General features: G+C 34.6%; 2 protein-coding genes across 2 annotated transcripts; one reads left to right on the plus strand and one right to left on the minus strand.

The window, feature by feature from the left end:
* The first annotated feature begins 523 nt into the window (after positions 1-523).
* Positions 524-2,688, plus strand: LOC139867489 (pentatricopeptide repeat-containing protein At1g08070, chloroplastic-like). The gene has a single exon (XM_071855857.1). The coding sequence runs from the start codon at positions 528-530 to the stop codon at positions 2,628-2,630; it is 2,103 nt and encodes a 700-aa protein (XP_071711958.1). The 5' UTR covers positions 524-527; the 3' UTR covers positions 2,631-2,688.
* Positions 2,689-3,090: 402 nt separating this feature from the next.
* Positions 3,091-5,032, minus strand: LOC139867491 (serine/threonine/tyrosine-protein kinase HT1-like). The gene is made up of 6 exons (XM_071855858.1): positions 4,876-5,032; positions 4,645-4,777; positions 4,354-4,549; positions 4,137-4,261; positions 3,868-4,026; positions 3,091-3,597 (listed from the first exon to the last, which is right to left on the minus strand). Exons 1-6 carry the CDS (start codon positions 5,004-5,006, stop codon positions 3,283-3,285), a joined length of 1,059 nt encoding a protein of 352 aa, XP_071711959.1. The 5' UTR covers positions 5,007-5,032; the 3' UTR covers positions 3,091-3,282.
* Between the last annotated feature and the right edge of the window lie 11,705 nt (positions 5,033-16,737).

Raw genomic sequence — 16,737 nt, forward strand, 5'->3', positions numbered from 1 at the left:
ATCAGATTTAATTTTGTGTTAACCAACCAAACATTACATTATTCTAATTCCGTTAGAATCTCATTCATTTGAATCAGATTCTAGTTAACTTTCATTTTTATGAAATTTCAATTCTCTTGACAGTTTTCACCATCCTGAAATTATTTTTTTGAACCAAAAGGAGCATAACAATGTAACCAACGCAGAGAAAATAAGACTTAAAAAAACAAATACCAACTCTCATTTATCTTTCACATAATTAAGTGTAAACATATCCAACCTCAACACCCTTATAGCTTGGGTATTGATATGTCCCCATCAAAACTAACAAATTCTTTAATATTATGCATTAGTGGATTGTATTGTATAATATTTTTTAATATTTACGCATTTTTTTAATTAATTTATAATTTGAATAGTGATTTTATCCACGTTGATTTTAACATATGTCCAAGTCATTTTATGTGTCAATACTTTTTATTGGCCTCGTATAAAAAATCGATAATACATCGCAAATTCGCAATCTATGCTTTCCTCTCAAAACGATAATGTCGGTGACCGTACCAATATCTCCCGCCAAAATAACGACCACTAAACCCCTTTTAATCACTCAATTCCCTGCAAACCCTAAACCCCTAATTCTAGAAAAATGCAAGACTGTAAAAGACCTCAATCAAATTCACGCTCATCTCATCAAAACCCGGTTAATCAATGAACCATTAGTAGCCGAAAACTTTTTAGAATCAGCTGCCATTATCTTACGTCATCAACCAATTGATCACGCACTATCAGTTTTCAATCAATTGCATGATCCCAATGCATCTGCATACAATGTCATAATAAGGGGACTTACATTGAAGCATTTGCCTAATGATGCTATTTTCATGTTCAAGAAAATGAAGGAAAACGATGTGCAGTGTAACGAGTTTACATTTCCTTGTGTATTAAAAGCTTGTTCTAAATTAAGAGCCTTAGAAGAAGGGAAGCAGATTCATGGTCAGATTATGAAATTAGGGTTTGTAAACTGTGGGTTTGTTGAGAATAGTTTGGTTAATGTGTATGCAAACTGTGGGCAAGTTGGGGTTGCACGTAAGGTGTTTGATGGAATGTCTGAAAGAGATGTTTATTCATGGAATGCGTTGTTTTCCGGGTATACGAAGAGCGGGTGCTGGAAAGAAGCTGTTGCTTTGTTTCGTTGTATGTTGGAAATGAATGAGAAGTTTGACGAGGTTACGTTGGTTAGTGTTTTGACTGCATGTGGGAGAGTTGGTGATTTGGATTTAGGTGAATGGATTAAGGAATATGTAGATATAAACGGGCTTAAAAAGAATCTTACATTGGTTACTGCTCTTGTTGATATGTATGCAAAATGTGGTTGTGTAGATAAAGCTCGAAGTTTGTTTGATGAGATGATACGGAAGGATGTAGTTGTTTGGAGTGCGATGATATCGGGTTATAATCAAGCAAATAGATGTAAAGAAGCACTTTCTTTATTTCATGATATGCAAAAGACTAATATGGAACCAAATGAGGTCACTATGGTTAGTGTGCTATCTTCATGTGCCCAACTTGGAGCCCTAGCAACGGGTAAATGGGTCCATTTCTATATAAAGAAGAAAAAATTACCGCTTACAGTAACACTCGGAACTGCTTTATTAGTTTTCTATGCGAAATGTGGCTCGATTGAGAATTTAATTGAAGTATTTGAAACTATGCCTAGCAAAAATGTTTTATCGTGGACTGTTCTTATTCAAGGTCTTGCAAGCAACGGGCAAGGAAAAATGGCTCTTGAGTATTTTGACACGATGCGGGAAAAAAACTTAAAACCGAATGATGTTACTCTTATTGGTGTTCTTTGTGCTTGTAGTCACGCGGGGTTTGTTGATACGGGTCGTGATTTATTTGTGAGTATGAGTCGTGACTTTGATATACAACCGAGAATTGAACATTATGGTTGTATGGTAGATATACTTGGAAGAGCAGGTTTGTTAGATGAGGCGTATCAGTTTATACAAAACATGACTATGAAACCTAATGCTGTTATTTGGAGAACATTATTGGCATCGTGCAAAGTTCATAAAGATGTCACGATTGGTGAACAGTGTTTGAATCGTATAACGAAGTTAGAGCCTGCTCATAGTGGTGACTATTTACTTCTTTCTAGTTTATATGCATCTGTTGGTAGGTTAGAAGATGCAATTAGGGTTAGAAATGAGATGAAAGTAAACGGGATTAAAAAGACACCCGGTTGTAGCTCGATTGAGTTAAACGGGGTGATTCATGAATTCTTTTCAGAAGATAATGCACACCCTGAGTCTAATATAATTTACAATGCAACTGAAACGATGATAAACGAGATAAAGTTGGCTGGTTATGTACCGAATATATCAGATGCAAGATTGGAGGCTGAAGATTATGATAAGGAAACTTCAGTGTTTCATCACAGTGAGAAATTGGCGATTGCGTTTGGGCTGATTAAGACTAGTTTCGGTACGCCTATTAGAATATCAAAGAATCTTAGGGTATGTACCGATTGCCATGATGCGACGAAGGTAATTTCTAAAGTTTATAATAGAGAAATTATTGTCAGGGATCGTACCCGTTTTCATCATTTTAAAGATGGGTTGTGTTCTTGTAACGATTATTGGTGAAGTTGTACTCTTTATATCACTTTTAAAAACTATGGTTCATCTTGGTTGTATGGTTCTGCTCACATTATATATGGATAATAGATTTAATCCAATTAAAATATATACTGAACAACATTCTCATCATTTCTTTATGTATAAAGAAACATTCGGTTCGATTCAGTTCAGTATTCTACGTGTTGTTTGTTTTTCAGTCTGCAGATCTTATTATGTATTATGTCTGCGCCGCGCGTCTGTAGATACGTCAAACTGTTTGTTTTTCTGAAGACATAAGATAAAATAATGTCTTATTATGTTTGCAAACTCGCAGTCTTAGAAATATGTTTCTTAGTGTTGCACACACGATTCAGTTATTTTGCATACATAAAAACAGGCTTCACTATTCAGACATTTAGGCCACATCTTCTCTACAGACCGCAGATCTTCAGACAGAGACATTCTTATAAAACAAACAACACCTTAGTATCCGACTTTCGTCAAGCGCCTAGATGAATTTAATGATCTGGTCTGATTTTAGTATAAAGTGAAGGTAAAATCTATATCATGTGAACAGAGCTCGATTTACAAGATGATAAAGCTAGCATTTTTCTTAGAAAAATACCACACACCGTTCTTCAAAAAACAACACAGTTTTTCACCTTGTCCGTTAAAAGCATTAATAGCACTGATTGAAACAAAAAAAGAAACCTTTTGGCTTGTTTTCCATTTCTCTTCTTGGTGTATCACCTGGATAATTGCAGACTGGCATTAATGCACTTGTACCTGGTGATTCAGGCGACATTGGCGCGTTTTGAGCTGTAAAAAGCCGAGAAGCGACAATCGGTCTCGATGGCATAATTGTGTAAAAATATTGCTGCAACATTTCTATAATTTGACTGAAATTGGGCCGAGAATCTGGATCTTCCATCCAACATGAACTCAAAATTGTTGCTAGATCTGATGGTAGATCTTCCAAACTTGGTCTCACATTCTGAAGCATGAAGCAAGTAAGTATTAGATCGAGTAATTGAGTTGGGTAAAAGGTCAAAATGGGCGGGTTGAGCTACAAACATTTTCATTCTTTTTTAAGTCATAAACAACTAATTGGGTTGGATAAAAGGTCAAAATTTTCAACTTGTTTGACCCATTTTCTGGTAGCTAAACTTGTTTATTTGATCCTATTTCAAATAAATAAAGAAATACCAAAAGAACAACCCAAATCAACCCTTTGATTAGTAAATGGGTCAAAATATCAATTTACCTTAAAAGCTGCAGCGTAAGCGGCCTGTAAATTAGACATACCCTCAAATGGTAATTTGTTGTGTAAAAGCTCCCACAATACAATGGCAAAACTATAAGCATCTACTTTTTGATTGTAATGTTTTTTCTCCCCTTGCCTCAATGTAACAGTACTGTATAACTGTTTGAAAAAACAAATCAACACTCAATAATTATTATGAATTAATCATCTTTATTCTAACATTAAACTAAAAAAACCTTCATAAATTGAAAATTGCTTGTGTAATATACCTCTGGAGCCATCCATCGATACGTCCCTGTTTCTGCAGTCATCATCTCTGTGACCGTTTCTTCTCTTGCTAATCCAAAATCTACAAGTTTAACTGTTCTTTGATCTTTTGTCAAGACCAAATTTTCTGTAAAAAATAACAAATTCTAAATAAGTGATCCAATCAAGAATCTATAATTTTTAAAATATTAATATAACTTTTATGTGAAATATAGTTACCGGGCTTTAGATCGCGATGAATGATGCCATGAGAATGTAGACACTCCATAGCACGAGCAATATCGAGTGCAAAACCAATTGCAACGTGCATGTCCAAACTACCCGGTCGTTTACTTACCATATATTTACGCAATGATCCTCCTGTTAGAATCTCAGTAACAATAACCATCATAGGCTCTTTACATGCCCCTATAAACTATTTCAAAAAAAAAAAATGAAAAAGATTGAAACTTGTTAGATTATATTCTTAAATTCTTGATAGTTGACTCCAATTACTCATAAAGTTCAAACCTTCGCTAGGTTCTTGTGTTGGACTCTAGACCATGTTGCAACTTCTCTCACGAACCGGGCTTCCCGTTTAGCTATTTCTTCTGGCGTGTCGCCTCGATGAACGATTTTAATTGCAACATTTTGGTTTTTATATCTAGACAAATACAAAAATGAAATCAAGATTCAAGAATAATATAAACTTGATGAATCTATTACCATATTACCATACAAGCTTAGTATATTATTACTTACTTTCCTTCATAAACTTTGGCATGGGCTCCTTCACCAATTCTTGGACCAACAAAAAGATGTTGAGGATCAATCAACCATTTGGGATCAAAACTATAATCATCAACTGATGCAAAACTATCTCTACTTGCCATCTTTTTGGATATGCTAATAATATAAAAAGTCAACACTAACTTAACCCAAACAAATGAAGTAGCATATTATTAATACCCATCATGTACACCTTGAGTTATTCACACTGTTTCTCTCTCTAGGTGGTTAATTTAGAGCCACATGGGATGATGTATCCAAAGCCAAAGGACAATATTGTACTTTATTGTACTCACAAAATTGGCAACATTAACACAACACTCATTATCAACCAATGAGATGCTAGTTACCCTAGATTAGATCCAACATTTGTGGATAGACTAGATAAATAACTACCAATTTAACCATTTCTTTTTATTTTTTCATCAGTTTTTTTTCTTCTTTTTTCATTTATCCAATTTACCCTCAGAGTAGTCGTTAGAAAACTACGGTAAAAATGTAACTTTTATAAAAATAAAGATAAAATGGGAAACAAGTGATGATGGGGGATAGATTGAAATGGTTGAGGAGGAGACAAAATCATTAAAGACGTTGGGTGATTGTCTTAAAGAAGGGAGAAAAGAACAAAACAGAGCACGAGAGATTGAATTTTATATTGGTTAAAAAATGAATAAAATAAGAGAGTTGCACATGGAAACTGATCCTTTAAACATGTGGGAGGAGATGGTGACTTTAGTCTTTAGATGATGCCCCCCAAGATAATTTTCTTTTGATCACCTTTAATCTCTCTTAATCAACCACTTTTAGAAAGTAAAATGTATGTAAAAAAGTGGTTAATTAAGTGTACTTACTTTTTTAAAATATTTTTAAATTTTTGGATGTCTAGTAGCATTTGATTATAACAAATAAGAGTTATAGAGTAGATCAACTAACTAGTCAAAAGTGCAAGAATTATGAAATTTATAACATCATTAACTATTAACTAATACAAACATACTAAAATGGAGTTTCATATACAATATAGGACCAACTGTAAGCTACACATAAATACATTACTTCTTTATAACAAATTTGTGCGTTTTTAAGTTTTTATTTTTAAAATCTACTAGTGTACTTTTTGTCCTGACTCGATGATAGTCCAGTTTTGGCCAATATGAAAGTATAGTAGTTACAAACTTCTGAGTTATCAGCGTCACAGTTAATTGAAGATTGTGATACTCTGTTATCATATTTGTTTGATTCACAAAATTAGTAATTGTTATATATTGAAAGTATAATATAACCAAATATAGGCATGTCAATATGAGATCATGTTACACATGGTTGATGCTACAGATGCAACGAATGATGAACAAGATCCGGTAACAAGTTAAAGATGCAATCGACAAACATTGTTTAGAAATGGCACGTTTAGAACTATTAAAACTGAAAACGGACATGTTAAATATGAGTATATATGACACACTTAGGAGGTCGATAGGTTGATTGGTAGTGATTTCATACGTGGTTGATTTTTGCTGATTTCAAACAACATTCCATGTCCATAATTAAACACAAGGAGTTAAAATACCTAAACAATCAATACCATTAGTTTGTTTAGATGATCCTGATACGTTCAAAATAAGTACAGTAATATTCATACCAAGTCTTTGCTACACTTTATAGCTTATATATAAATATATTCACTACATTCAATTAAAAATAACCTTTTGAATTAAAGTGACATTCGCAAACAACCTTGAGACTATTTCCAACTCTAACTGTGAGGTGTAATCGAATTATGTACTTTTTTTTGGTGAAAAAGTGTATTTTTGACTTTGACTGTATTTTATCTTCATTAACCCAAAGGTCAAATATTTGTATGGGGTGATATGGTAAAATCTGATTAAAAAATTAGGTGGAAAAAATATAATTTAATTAAACTAATAAAATCATTCATTGGTTGGAACCATTTCTAACGCTTCAAACCTCTTGAAACATGTCAGCAAAAGAAGTTGGTATGAGATGTTAAAAACCTTATCTGATTAATTAACTGACTTCTGAAAACTAGAGACTTATATATTAAGATGTGCAGCATATTTCTATCAAAACAATGGTCCAACACAAGGACTGATTAAGTCATAACTTAGAATTACAGAAAATTATACTCCGTAATACTCATCAGTAACTTGATAACTTCCAAAATCCCTAGTGAAAAAACGTATTTTAATCAAACAAATTCGATAATTAACACATCATTCATACTAATCAAAGAAGTTTGACGGTAATCATCAACGGGTTCAAATGTTGTCTCACCATACAACGAAAATGATTATCAGTCCGAAGAAACACGTCATCACCTTCATCATCAACATAAGTTAGGTCAAACATAACATCAGAAACAAAGTTGAAGAGTCTGCGAATCTTCTCCCTTAACATAGCATTGTCAAGAGCGAGTTTATTGTCATCAACAGACACACTGAATTGGTGGAGTGTTTTGCGATACTTAAACTGCAAACATATCCCAAAGTAAAAACAATGTACAATAACAATAACAATTTCATATATTCAAGTTTATAACTTGATCTTAACCAGGAAGTTTTTGATGGAAAACCGTGTGTACTTTTCATGCAGATTAACACAGCGGATAGTTAAAATAAACATATTTTACATTACAAAACATGCACACGATTCACAGTTCCAACAAGATCCAATTACACCATTAATAATTGTCAAGTAATAAATTCACAAAGAGGAGTTTAGATATACCTTTAGCGAGCGATGCAAGAACGGCAGGAACAACTGTCCACATCTAGATTGAAACATATATTCAAAGTGTATGAATATCTCCATGGTTGATCCACACAACACGTCAAGCAACACCAATCGAATGCTAGTTCTTATATAACCCAAAATATCAATTAATCAAACCCTTTGATTAATTAATTAAACAAATTGAATGCTCAACATAACAACTCGTTTGCCTTTTGTTCGGCACCGTCGAATGAAAAGTAAACTTAGAAACCGTTTCTTTGTCATTTGAATTGGTTAGTTGAACACACTCTTTTCTTTCTTATCTCTGCCCATGTTCTATAAATAATAGGTGCATAGTTGTTTTTTCATAAAAAATGAAATTGTGTAAGCTTTAAAGTAGATGTGAGATGTCGGATATGTAGATACCCATTTTCTATTTTTTCTAATTATTAATTGCCATATGCAAACATGCCTTCTATTTACTTTGTGAAAATGACTTAGTCAAAACAAACACACCAAAGAAAAACCTTTTTTTTTATTTTTGTGTTTTAGGTGCTCATCAAGAAACACAAGAGAAGTCCGCTAACATATTTAAGTATTATATTGCGATGATTTATCAATCTACCTTTCAAAGATCAACAACCCTTATTTAGTGGTTCAACGGTCCATTGAGCATTGTATATATAATTAAATCATATTTAATTAATTGATACTTTTTCGAACTATAGGTTATAATTATATATCAACAATATATAATAATGGTGTCTAAATGCTAAAGTGTGTGACCCCATAGGCCTGTATATAAGCGGTAGTACAAATTTGTGATATGATGTGCACACTAAGTCAACAAACTCCCACTTGTGCATGTCAAAACATCTAGAAAACTATACATACATATATTGGCGTCTAGCAACACGTCAATGCCCCCGAAAATTTACAAGTGTTTGTTTCAGCTAAACGAACTATCATTATTATTATTATTAAAATGATTTAATGATTGAGTGTCTAATGTCCCTTTATTACTGATACCGAGTTGACATGAGACATGGATCTAGTCATTCTCATTTGTCAACCAATTATGTTTCTCGATCTAGAAAATTCGAATGTGATCACCAAGTTCAATTTGATCATTAATCAATATAGCTTGGACACGGCAGTGTAAATATCCATTTGTGACGATCGCTCCAAATCCATATGGACAATACGTCATTCATTGATTTCATTGCGAGGTATTTGACCTCTATATGATACGTTTTGTAAACATTGCATTCTTTTGAAAAGGCACACCATAAATGAATATTTAAATAAAAGGTTTTCGACATCTGATGATTTCTACATATAGACAATCACCGTAAATAATAGTTTACAATAGTACTTCCGTTGACAATGCAGTCAAAATAAGATACATGGTGATGATTTGGTGAATGCAACGTTTCCTTTAAAAGTATGTCATGTAAGACTCCATGCACATAGCTTGTCTAACATATAAGCAACAGCGGAAGACTTCTAGTAAACCTGAGAATAAACATGCTAACAAGTGTCAACACAAAGGTTGGTGAGTTCATAGTTTTATTGTTTCGTATAATCTGTATGTAAAGGTGAATCACAAGTTTTCAGTTGTTTCATCCAGAAACGTTTATCAAAATATTCTACGAAATTGAGCACCCTGGTAACTAAACTTAACGTATATATAATTTGTACCCTTTGTATAATCATCTTAATAATATACGCAAACCAACGTGTACGCTTCTCAAATAGCATACGTCCGTTAAAAGGCTAGTGCTCTAGCTCGGACGGGGATATCAAGCCCTATGGATCCATATACTACTACTCGCGCCCACCAGTTCTTATAACTGGCAGTTAACAGTTACCAAAGCTAAGGGATTTTCGGTTCAAACTCAGTGTAGAATTTAGTATGTACTTGTATCCATTGCGTTTAAAATAAAGTGCATGTATTCTCAGCCCAAAAATATAGATTGCAAAAGCAATTAAAAAGGGATCAATGAAACTCACCTTAGCAGCACATAAAGTTGTTCATCGTAATGTGACCGAAACTCGGTATATCAAATAATCGTAGATCTCAACCTAGAGAACATATGTTGGTCAATAAATGTCTATCAAGCTAGGTCAGGTCATAGTGTATCACAATCCTAATGCTCGAAATTGACATACAAAAGTTATTCAAAGTTGTTTCAAAAAGTCAATTTTGACAATAGTTCAACAAACGAGACGTACCTTATATAAGGATTCATTTACTCGGTTAGTAATATTCAAAAATCCATTTTATCAATCTTGTAAACAAGTTGCTTAAGTATTAATTGCAGATTCAAAAAGCAATTCCAATTAATGTCAATTATAATTCAATTGACCATATCTTTTGATTCGTTCCTCGAAACTATTCGATATCTAAATGAAAAGTTATTGATTTTTCGCCAGCTTTCCGAAAACATGTATATCATATACCTTTTACCCGTCATATATGTATTTAATTCGTGATTTATTATAAACTGTTTAACGACGAAATTTAGTATACAAGCATGTATAAATATATATACTCGAGCACTAGACATGTATACACTATTAATTTATAAAAGATAAAATATAAATGCTTACGTATCAATATTGTGATTCAATATTTCAGAAAAGTACGTAGACGCAACGGAGATGATAAACACTAGGTTAAATATACCCCCGAACATTACCCATAACCTCCTTGGCAATAACCCATAATTTCCTTAGTTCTATCCCGCTCGAAAAACCACTTTGAAAGTGATACGCTCAAGACCTCGTCGTAGTATTTTATGTATAATATTAATACTACTAATAATAATAAGATTAATAATAATATTAATCTTAATAATAATAATAATAATAATAATAAATAATACGGAGGAATGTGGAAACCAGCTCGAGCTTTTATAGAATTCTGGCCTGCTACAGTACCCCATGCGATCGCATGAGTTTTCAGTGTTTTTGCCATGCGATCGCATGGCCGCCTTATCCTGTTTTTGTTTGCTAGTTCGCCGACATCAAATAGTGTTTTACTGTATCAAATAGTGTTTTTCACTGTAGCACTGTAGCAAAATACGGTTTCACTGTAGCAAATAGTGTTTTACTGTAGCAAAGTCATTTTACTGTAGCAAATAGTGTTTTACGGTAGGAAAGTCGTTTTTACTTGTACATATATATATATATATATATATACATACATACATACATATATATAATTATTCATGAATCGTCGAGAGCAGTCAAATGTAATTTAATATATGAAACAGTTCTAAAATTTTGAAATTCAATTTCATAGACTTTGCTTATCGTGTCGAAAACATTAAATCATTTAAAGATAAAGTTTAAATTTGGTCAGAAATTTCCGGGTCATCACACCATTCACTTTCATCAAGGGGCCCAGTGGTATCATACTCTCACATAGAGGAATAAATCTCATGTTGATTATATGCGTTCGTCATGTACTTTACATCATACCCAATGATGGCCTTTATAACTACCTTGTTCAGGATAGCGTTTAACCATATCAAAGTATAATATGTCATACAATCAAAAACCAACATATACATCTCAGGTCTAAGGACACAAAGACATAAACATTATGAGATTCACTATTGACAACGATCCATGTAGTGATATCTCATGATTGGTTCATTCCAATATTCATCATCAATGAATACATATGAATTTTGGTATCAACAAATTAACTACTCATCATCAATGAATATAACCAAACATTCATAATAATCTTAATTAATGTTATTCCCATAACATGACCGATTATGGAGATTTAGAATAATCAACAATTATTCATGGATTAAACATGCTAATATAGAACACAGTGATATAAATGAAAATGACCATACCGAGTATCTCAGTTCATTAAGATAAAACTGCTTAATGTTCCAAAAATATCCAAATACTAAATTACAAATGAAAAAAGATTAGTAGCTTAACGAAGTCCAATATTTCTAGCATGATCATCATGCTGGTTGTGCATCAAGGGCTTCGTGAACGGTTAAGCCACGATATCATCTGTTTGAACCTTAAGAATACTATCATTCCTCACAATGACTTCACGAATGTAGTCAAACTTTCGAAGAATGTGTAAGATACTTTTATGTATATGTGATTCTTTCGGAAGTGTTATAACCAAACTATCACAATACATCTTTATAGAAAATTTATTGTTGTTTACTACTCTGAGTTTAACAACAAACTTCCTTATTCAGACAATTTTTTGAGCAACATCTCAGGTAATAATGTATTCTGCTTTTGTTGTAGAATGTGCAACAATGCTCTACTTTGAGCTCTTCCAGTTAACTGTCTCATCCATCACGACAAGGACACAACCTGACTGGGATCGAGAATCATCTCGATCAGTTTGGAAACTAGCATATGTATTATGGTTAATACTTAACTCCTTTTCCAAACAATCGTAAACCAAATACATATCTTTAGTACTTTGCAAATACTTAAGAATATTCTCAACAACAATCCAATGTTCTTCATTTGGATTCTGTTGATAACGACTCGTCAAACTCAAAATTAACGAGACATCATTTTAGTACATAACATGGCATACATAATGGATCATATAGTCGAAGCATATGGGATTCATTTCATTCGTCTTATCTCATCATGTGTGATAAGACTTTGAGACTTGCTCAAGGTTATGCCCTTTTGCACAGGTAATGCTTCAAGGTTGGAGCAATGCATGCTTAAATCTCTCCAAGATAAGATATGTACATTAATTCAAAATAATAAGCCATTTGAATCTATTTCTATAAATCATGATTCTTAGTATATAAGTAGCTTCTCCAAGATCCTTTATAAAAAAAATATTTTTCAAGCCAAGACTTGACATCTTGCAAGTTGAAATGTTATTTCCTATAAATAGTATGTCATCAACATACAAGATCAAGAAAACTACTTTGCTCCCACTAGATTTAATGTTAACACAGAGCTCATCTTGTTTTTGAGAAAAATAAAACTCTTTGATATCCTCATCAAACCAAAGATTCTAACTCATGAATGCTTGCTTTAATCCATAAATATATTTTAGAAGCTTGCATACTTTATTAGGATGCTTAGGATATACAAACCCTTTCGTCTGAACCATATATACGTCATCGCTTAGGCCGCCATTTAGGAAAGCGATTATGATATCCATTTACCATACTTCATAATCATGAAAAGTAGCTATGGAAATAAGTATCCTAATACATAAAGCTTGCGATCAGTGGAAAAGTTTCATCATAACCTTTTGCCATGAATCGAGCTTTAAAAGTGTTTACATTACCGTCCATGCTAGTCTTCTCTATGAAGACTCATTTACACCCCATTGTCTTACAATTGGGTGGAAGATCAATAAAGTCACATACTTGATTATCTTTCATGGACTGCATATTAGCATTCATAGTATCTCGCCATTTTTAAGATTCGTGATCTTATATGGCCGCACGGTAGCTAGAGGGTTCATAATCCTCTAGGTGAGGTTCATCTGAATTAATCAGATAATCAAACCTCTTATGCCTATAAGGAGTTCTACCAGACCTACAAATTTCAGGTGCAACACGTTCTGACTTACCAACAATGCGCTCAGATTCAACGTGTGGATTACTAGTGCTTATAGAAGGTATGTTACTTTATGGTTCTTGAATTTCTTCAAGATCTAATTTACTCCCACTAAATTCTTATAAGAGAAGATCTCCTTTTTAAGAATTCAGTAGACCGAGCAGAAAACACTTTGTTTTCAGCTTCGTAGTAGAAGTAGTAACCCATTGTTTCCTTTGAGTATCCCATAAAGTGAAATTTAATACTTCAGGGTTTTAATTTGTATGAAGTGTCATGCTTCACATACACTTCACAACCCTAAAATTTCAAATAAGACAACTTGGGGATCTTCCCATGCCATACTTCATATGGTGTCTTTTCTACCTTCTTGGTTGGAACCATATTGAATATGCCTGCAGCAGACTCTAATGCTTAACCCCAAAAAGATGATGGTAGAGTAGTCAGACTCATCATAGATCGAACCATATCGAGTAAAGTTCGATTCCTCCATTCAGACTCACCATTGAGTAGTGGTGTGTGAGGTGGAGTGAATTGTAAGACAATCCAACAATTCTACAGGTGGTCCAAAAACTCTTGACTCATATACTCACTTCCTCCATCAGAGTGAAGTGATTTAATGGTCTTTCCAAGCTGATTCTTAACTTCATTTTGAAAGACTTCAAGCCTTTCAAAAACTCCATGTTTATGTTTCAGCAAGTAAACATAACCATATCTACTATAACCATAGTTAATTTAACGAAGTAAGATTTATCATCTCTAGACATTGTTCTAAAGGGCCACATACATCAATATGTATTAGTCCTAAAAGATATTGTAACAACCCAAACCTTGATATGCCCAAAATATGACCCAATTTTTTTTTCTGGACTAGTACATCTGGACGGCGTCCAGGATCTTGGACGGCGTCCAGTACTGAAGGCCTGGACGGCATCCAGCCTTTTGGGACGGCGTCCCATTGCACTGTCAGGGACTGATCCCCGTACTCACTTACGTGAGCGGAAAACCCGCTTCCCGACACTTTCTTACGAAAACCTTTTCGCAACAAGTCGTAATAAGTTAAACTAAGAGATTTCCACAATCAATTCAAGTTTCACAACATCGGGCCCACATCGGCCGTTTTACGTGTTTCGTTCAAAAATACAAGTTTCGACCGTACTAGTTTAATTTTCAAACTACACTAGAGCATGGTGTTTGAGGTTAAACTACCCAAATCTTGGTCGAACTTCCAAAAAGTTAAAACCCCCGAGAGCCACAACTATTCCAAGCGAATATCTTTGCCTTTGTCCACGCCGGAGCCTAAAAAGGTAAACAACGAGAGGGTAAGCTAATGCTTAGTGAGTACAATAATTACACATACACATATATAACCCATCTATTTGCAATCGTACCCACCAAATACCTCATACGAAAACATAACTCAAATAGCATGCCGTCATACTCATAATGCTAACAACTCGTACGCTATCACAACACCACATTAACATATACTCGACACAATATAAATATAGCATTCTAAACAAATATCCAACAACATAATATGGTTAACCATAATGCTATGGTTCTACCGGCTCGTGGTTCACACCATACGCATTTGAGTCTCACTCTTTTATAGTGCTACCGGCTCGTGGTTCACACTTGTTTATAGTGCTACCGGCTCGTGGTTCACACTTGTTTATAGTGCTACCGGCTCGTGGTTCACACTTGATGCTACCGGCTGGTGGTTCACATCATGATACATCACATACATGCTATGGTACTACCGGCTCGTGGTTCATACCATAACACTTACAAATAAATACGCCATATACATACACGCATAATTATTCCACTCACCTTAACGTCTTTGGTGAGATTATCAAGCTCGCAACCTTCAATGCGACGTACCTATACGTTATGCATATAATCAATTATACAATCAAGTTGGTCAACCAAGTTACTCACCATTCTAGTGTCATTTTGACCCATGGTGCCAATTTCAACCCATTAGCACCTTTAACCCAAATTCTTAGGTCATCTTTGCCAAAACTCTAACACTAGCAAGTTTTGGGTCTTAAATCATTCATTAACACAAGGTTATCGCATTTACACACACACTTAGACAACTTAGGTCATCAAAGACCCATTTCAAGGTTCACACACCCATTTGGTCACCAAATACCCACTTACATCATATCTAGGTGTGCTAGTAGTTAACTAACCAATTTATGACTCACAAGTACCAATTTACATATTGGAACCCTAGGTTAGTTACTATTGAGTCTTCATAACTCAATCTTACCCAAGAACACCCAAAATTACCCAATATGGATATTATGTTCATCTATGACCCAGACCCAAACCCTAACCCTTAAACAACATAAAATAAGGAAATTAGGTTTAGGACTTACCACCACTATCACAACGTAGCTAGGAAGTAGATGAACAACTTTAAAACACGCGCTTTGGCCCGAAACTAGCTTCTTCCTCTTTGGATTGAGCTTTCTCACACTAGAACCCTTTTCTCTCTCTAGAATTGAAGTGGAAGAGGATAAGATAGATGAAGTTGGTGTAATGACACCCACCAACTGATCTCTAAGCCTTTAAGTCGTCCCCCAAGTGAAATTACCAAACTACCCCCTTTAAATATCTAAAAGTGGGATAGCTGGTCCGCCAGTCCATCTGAACGGCGTCTAAATTTCTGGATGGCATCCAGTCCTTCACACTTGGATGGCTTCCCACCTCTTTGGACGGCGTCCCAACCAACTAAGGAAAACTGGTTCTTACAACTCTCCCTCACTTGAACCGGATTGCGTCCTCGCAATCCAAGCCGCATGACAAGAGAGAAGATACACCAACACAAACTCTTCGGGCTCCCAAGTGAACTCGGAACCTTTACTATGACGCCATAGAACTTTATAAGTTCTCACCTCTTTATTCCTCAACCGTTTGACCTTCTCATCGAGTATCGCAATCGGCTCCTCAACATACTCTAACTTGTTGTTTAGCTCAATTTCGTCTAAAGGCATCCATGATGAATCATCCGCAAGACACTTACGGAGATGGAAAATATGAAATGTATTATGAATCCCCGCAAAGCTCTTCGGGTAATTCCAAACGGTACGCAACTTCACCAACACGAGCTAAAATCTTAAATGGCCCAATAAACCGAGGTGCTAACTTTCCCCGTTTTCAAAATCGAATAATACCTTTCCATGGCGAAACCTTAAGCATCACCATGTCACCTTATTGGAACTCAATCAATCGCCTACGTTTGTCATCATACGACTTTTGTCTATCGTGAGCCGCTTTCAAGTGAGTCCGAATCATATCAATCTTGCTATTCGTCTCTAAAACCAAATCGGTACTCCCGATTTCTCTTTGACCCACTTCACCCCAACAAATCAGAGTTCGGCACCTTCGCCCATAAAGCATCTCGTAAGGTGGCATCCCGATACTAGTATGATAACTATTATTGTACGAGAATTTCACCAATGGTAAGTGTTCATCCCAACTACCCCCGAAATCAATAATGCACGC

The sequence above is a fragment of the Rutidosis leptorrhynchoides genome, chromosome 9 (genome assembly GCF_046630445.1).
Source record: "Rutidosis leptorrhynchoides isolate AG116_Rl617_1_P2 chromosome 9, CSIRO_AGI_Rlap_v1, whole genome shotgun sequence".
Lineage (NCBI taxonomy): Eukaryota > Viridiplantae > Streptophyta > Magnoliopsida > Asterales > Asteraceae > Rutidosis > Rutidosis leptorrhynchoides.

Excerpts from the sequence above, each read along its gene's own strand:
- LOC139867489 (XM_071855857.1), top strand. The coding sequence starts at position 528 with ATGTCGGTGACCGTACCAATATCTCCCGCCAAAATAACGACCACTAAA.
- LOC139867491 (XM_071855858.1), bottom strand. The coding sequence starts at position 5,006 with ATGGCAAGTAGAGATAGTTTTGCATCAGTTGATGATTATAGTTTTGAT. Across the intron at positions 4,778-4,875 it reads GCCAAAGTTTATGAAGGAAA|ATATAAAAACCAAAATGTTG; the intron begins GTAAGTAATAAT and ends GTATTTGTCTAG. Across the intron at positions 4,550-4,644 it reads AACACAAGAACCTAGCGAAG|TTTATAGGGGCATGTAAAGA; the intron begins GTTTGAACTTTA and ends TTTTTGAAATAG.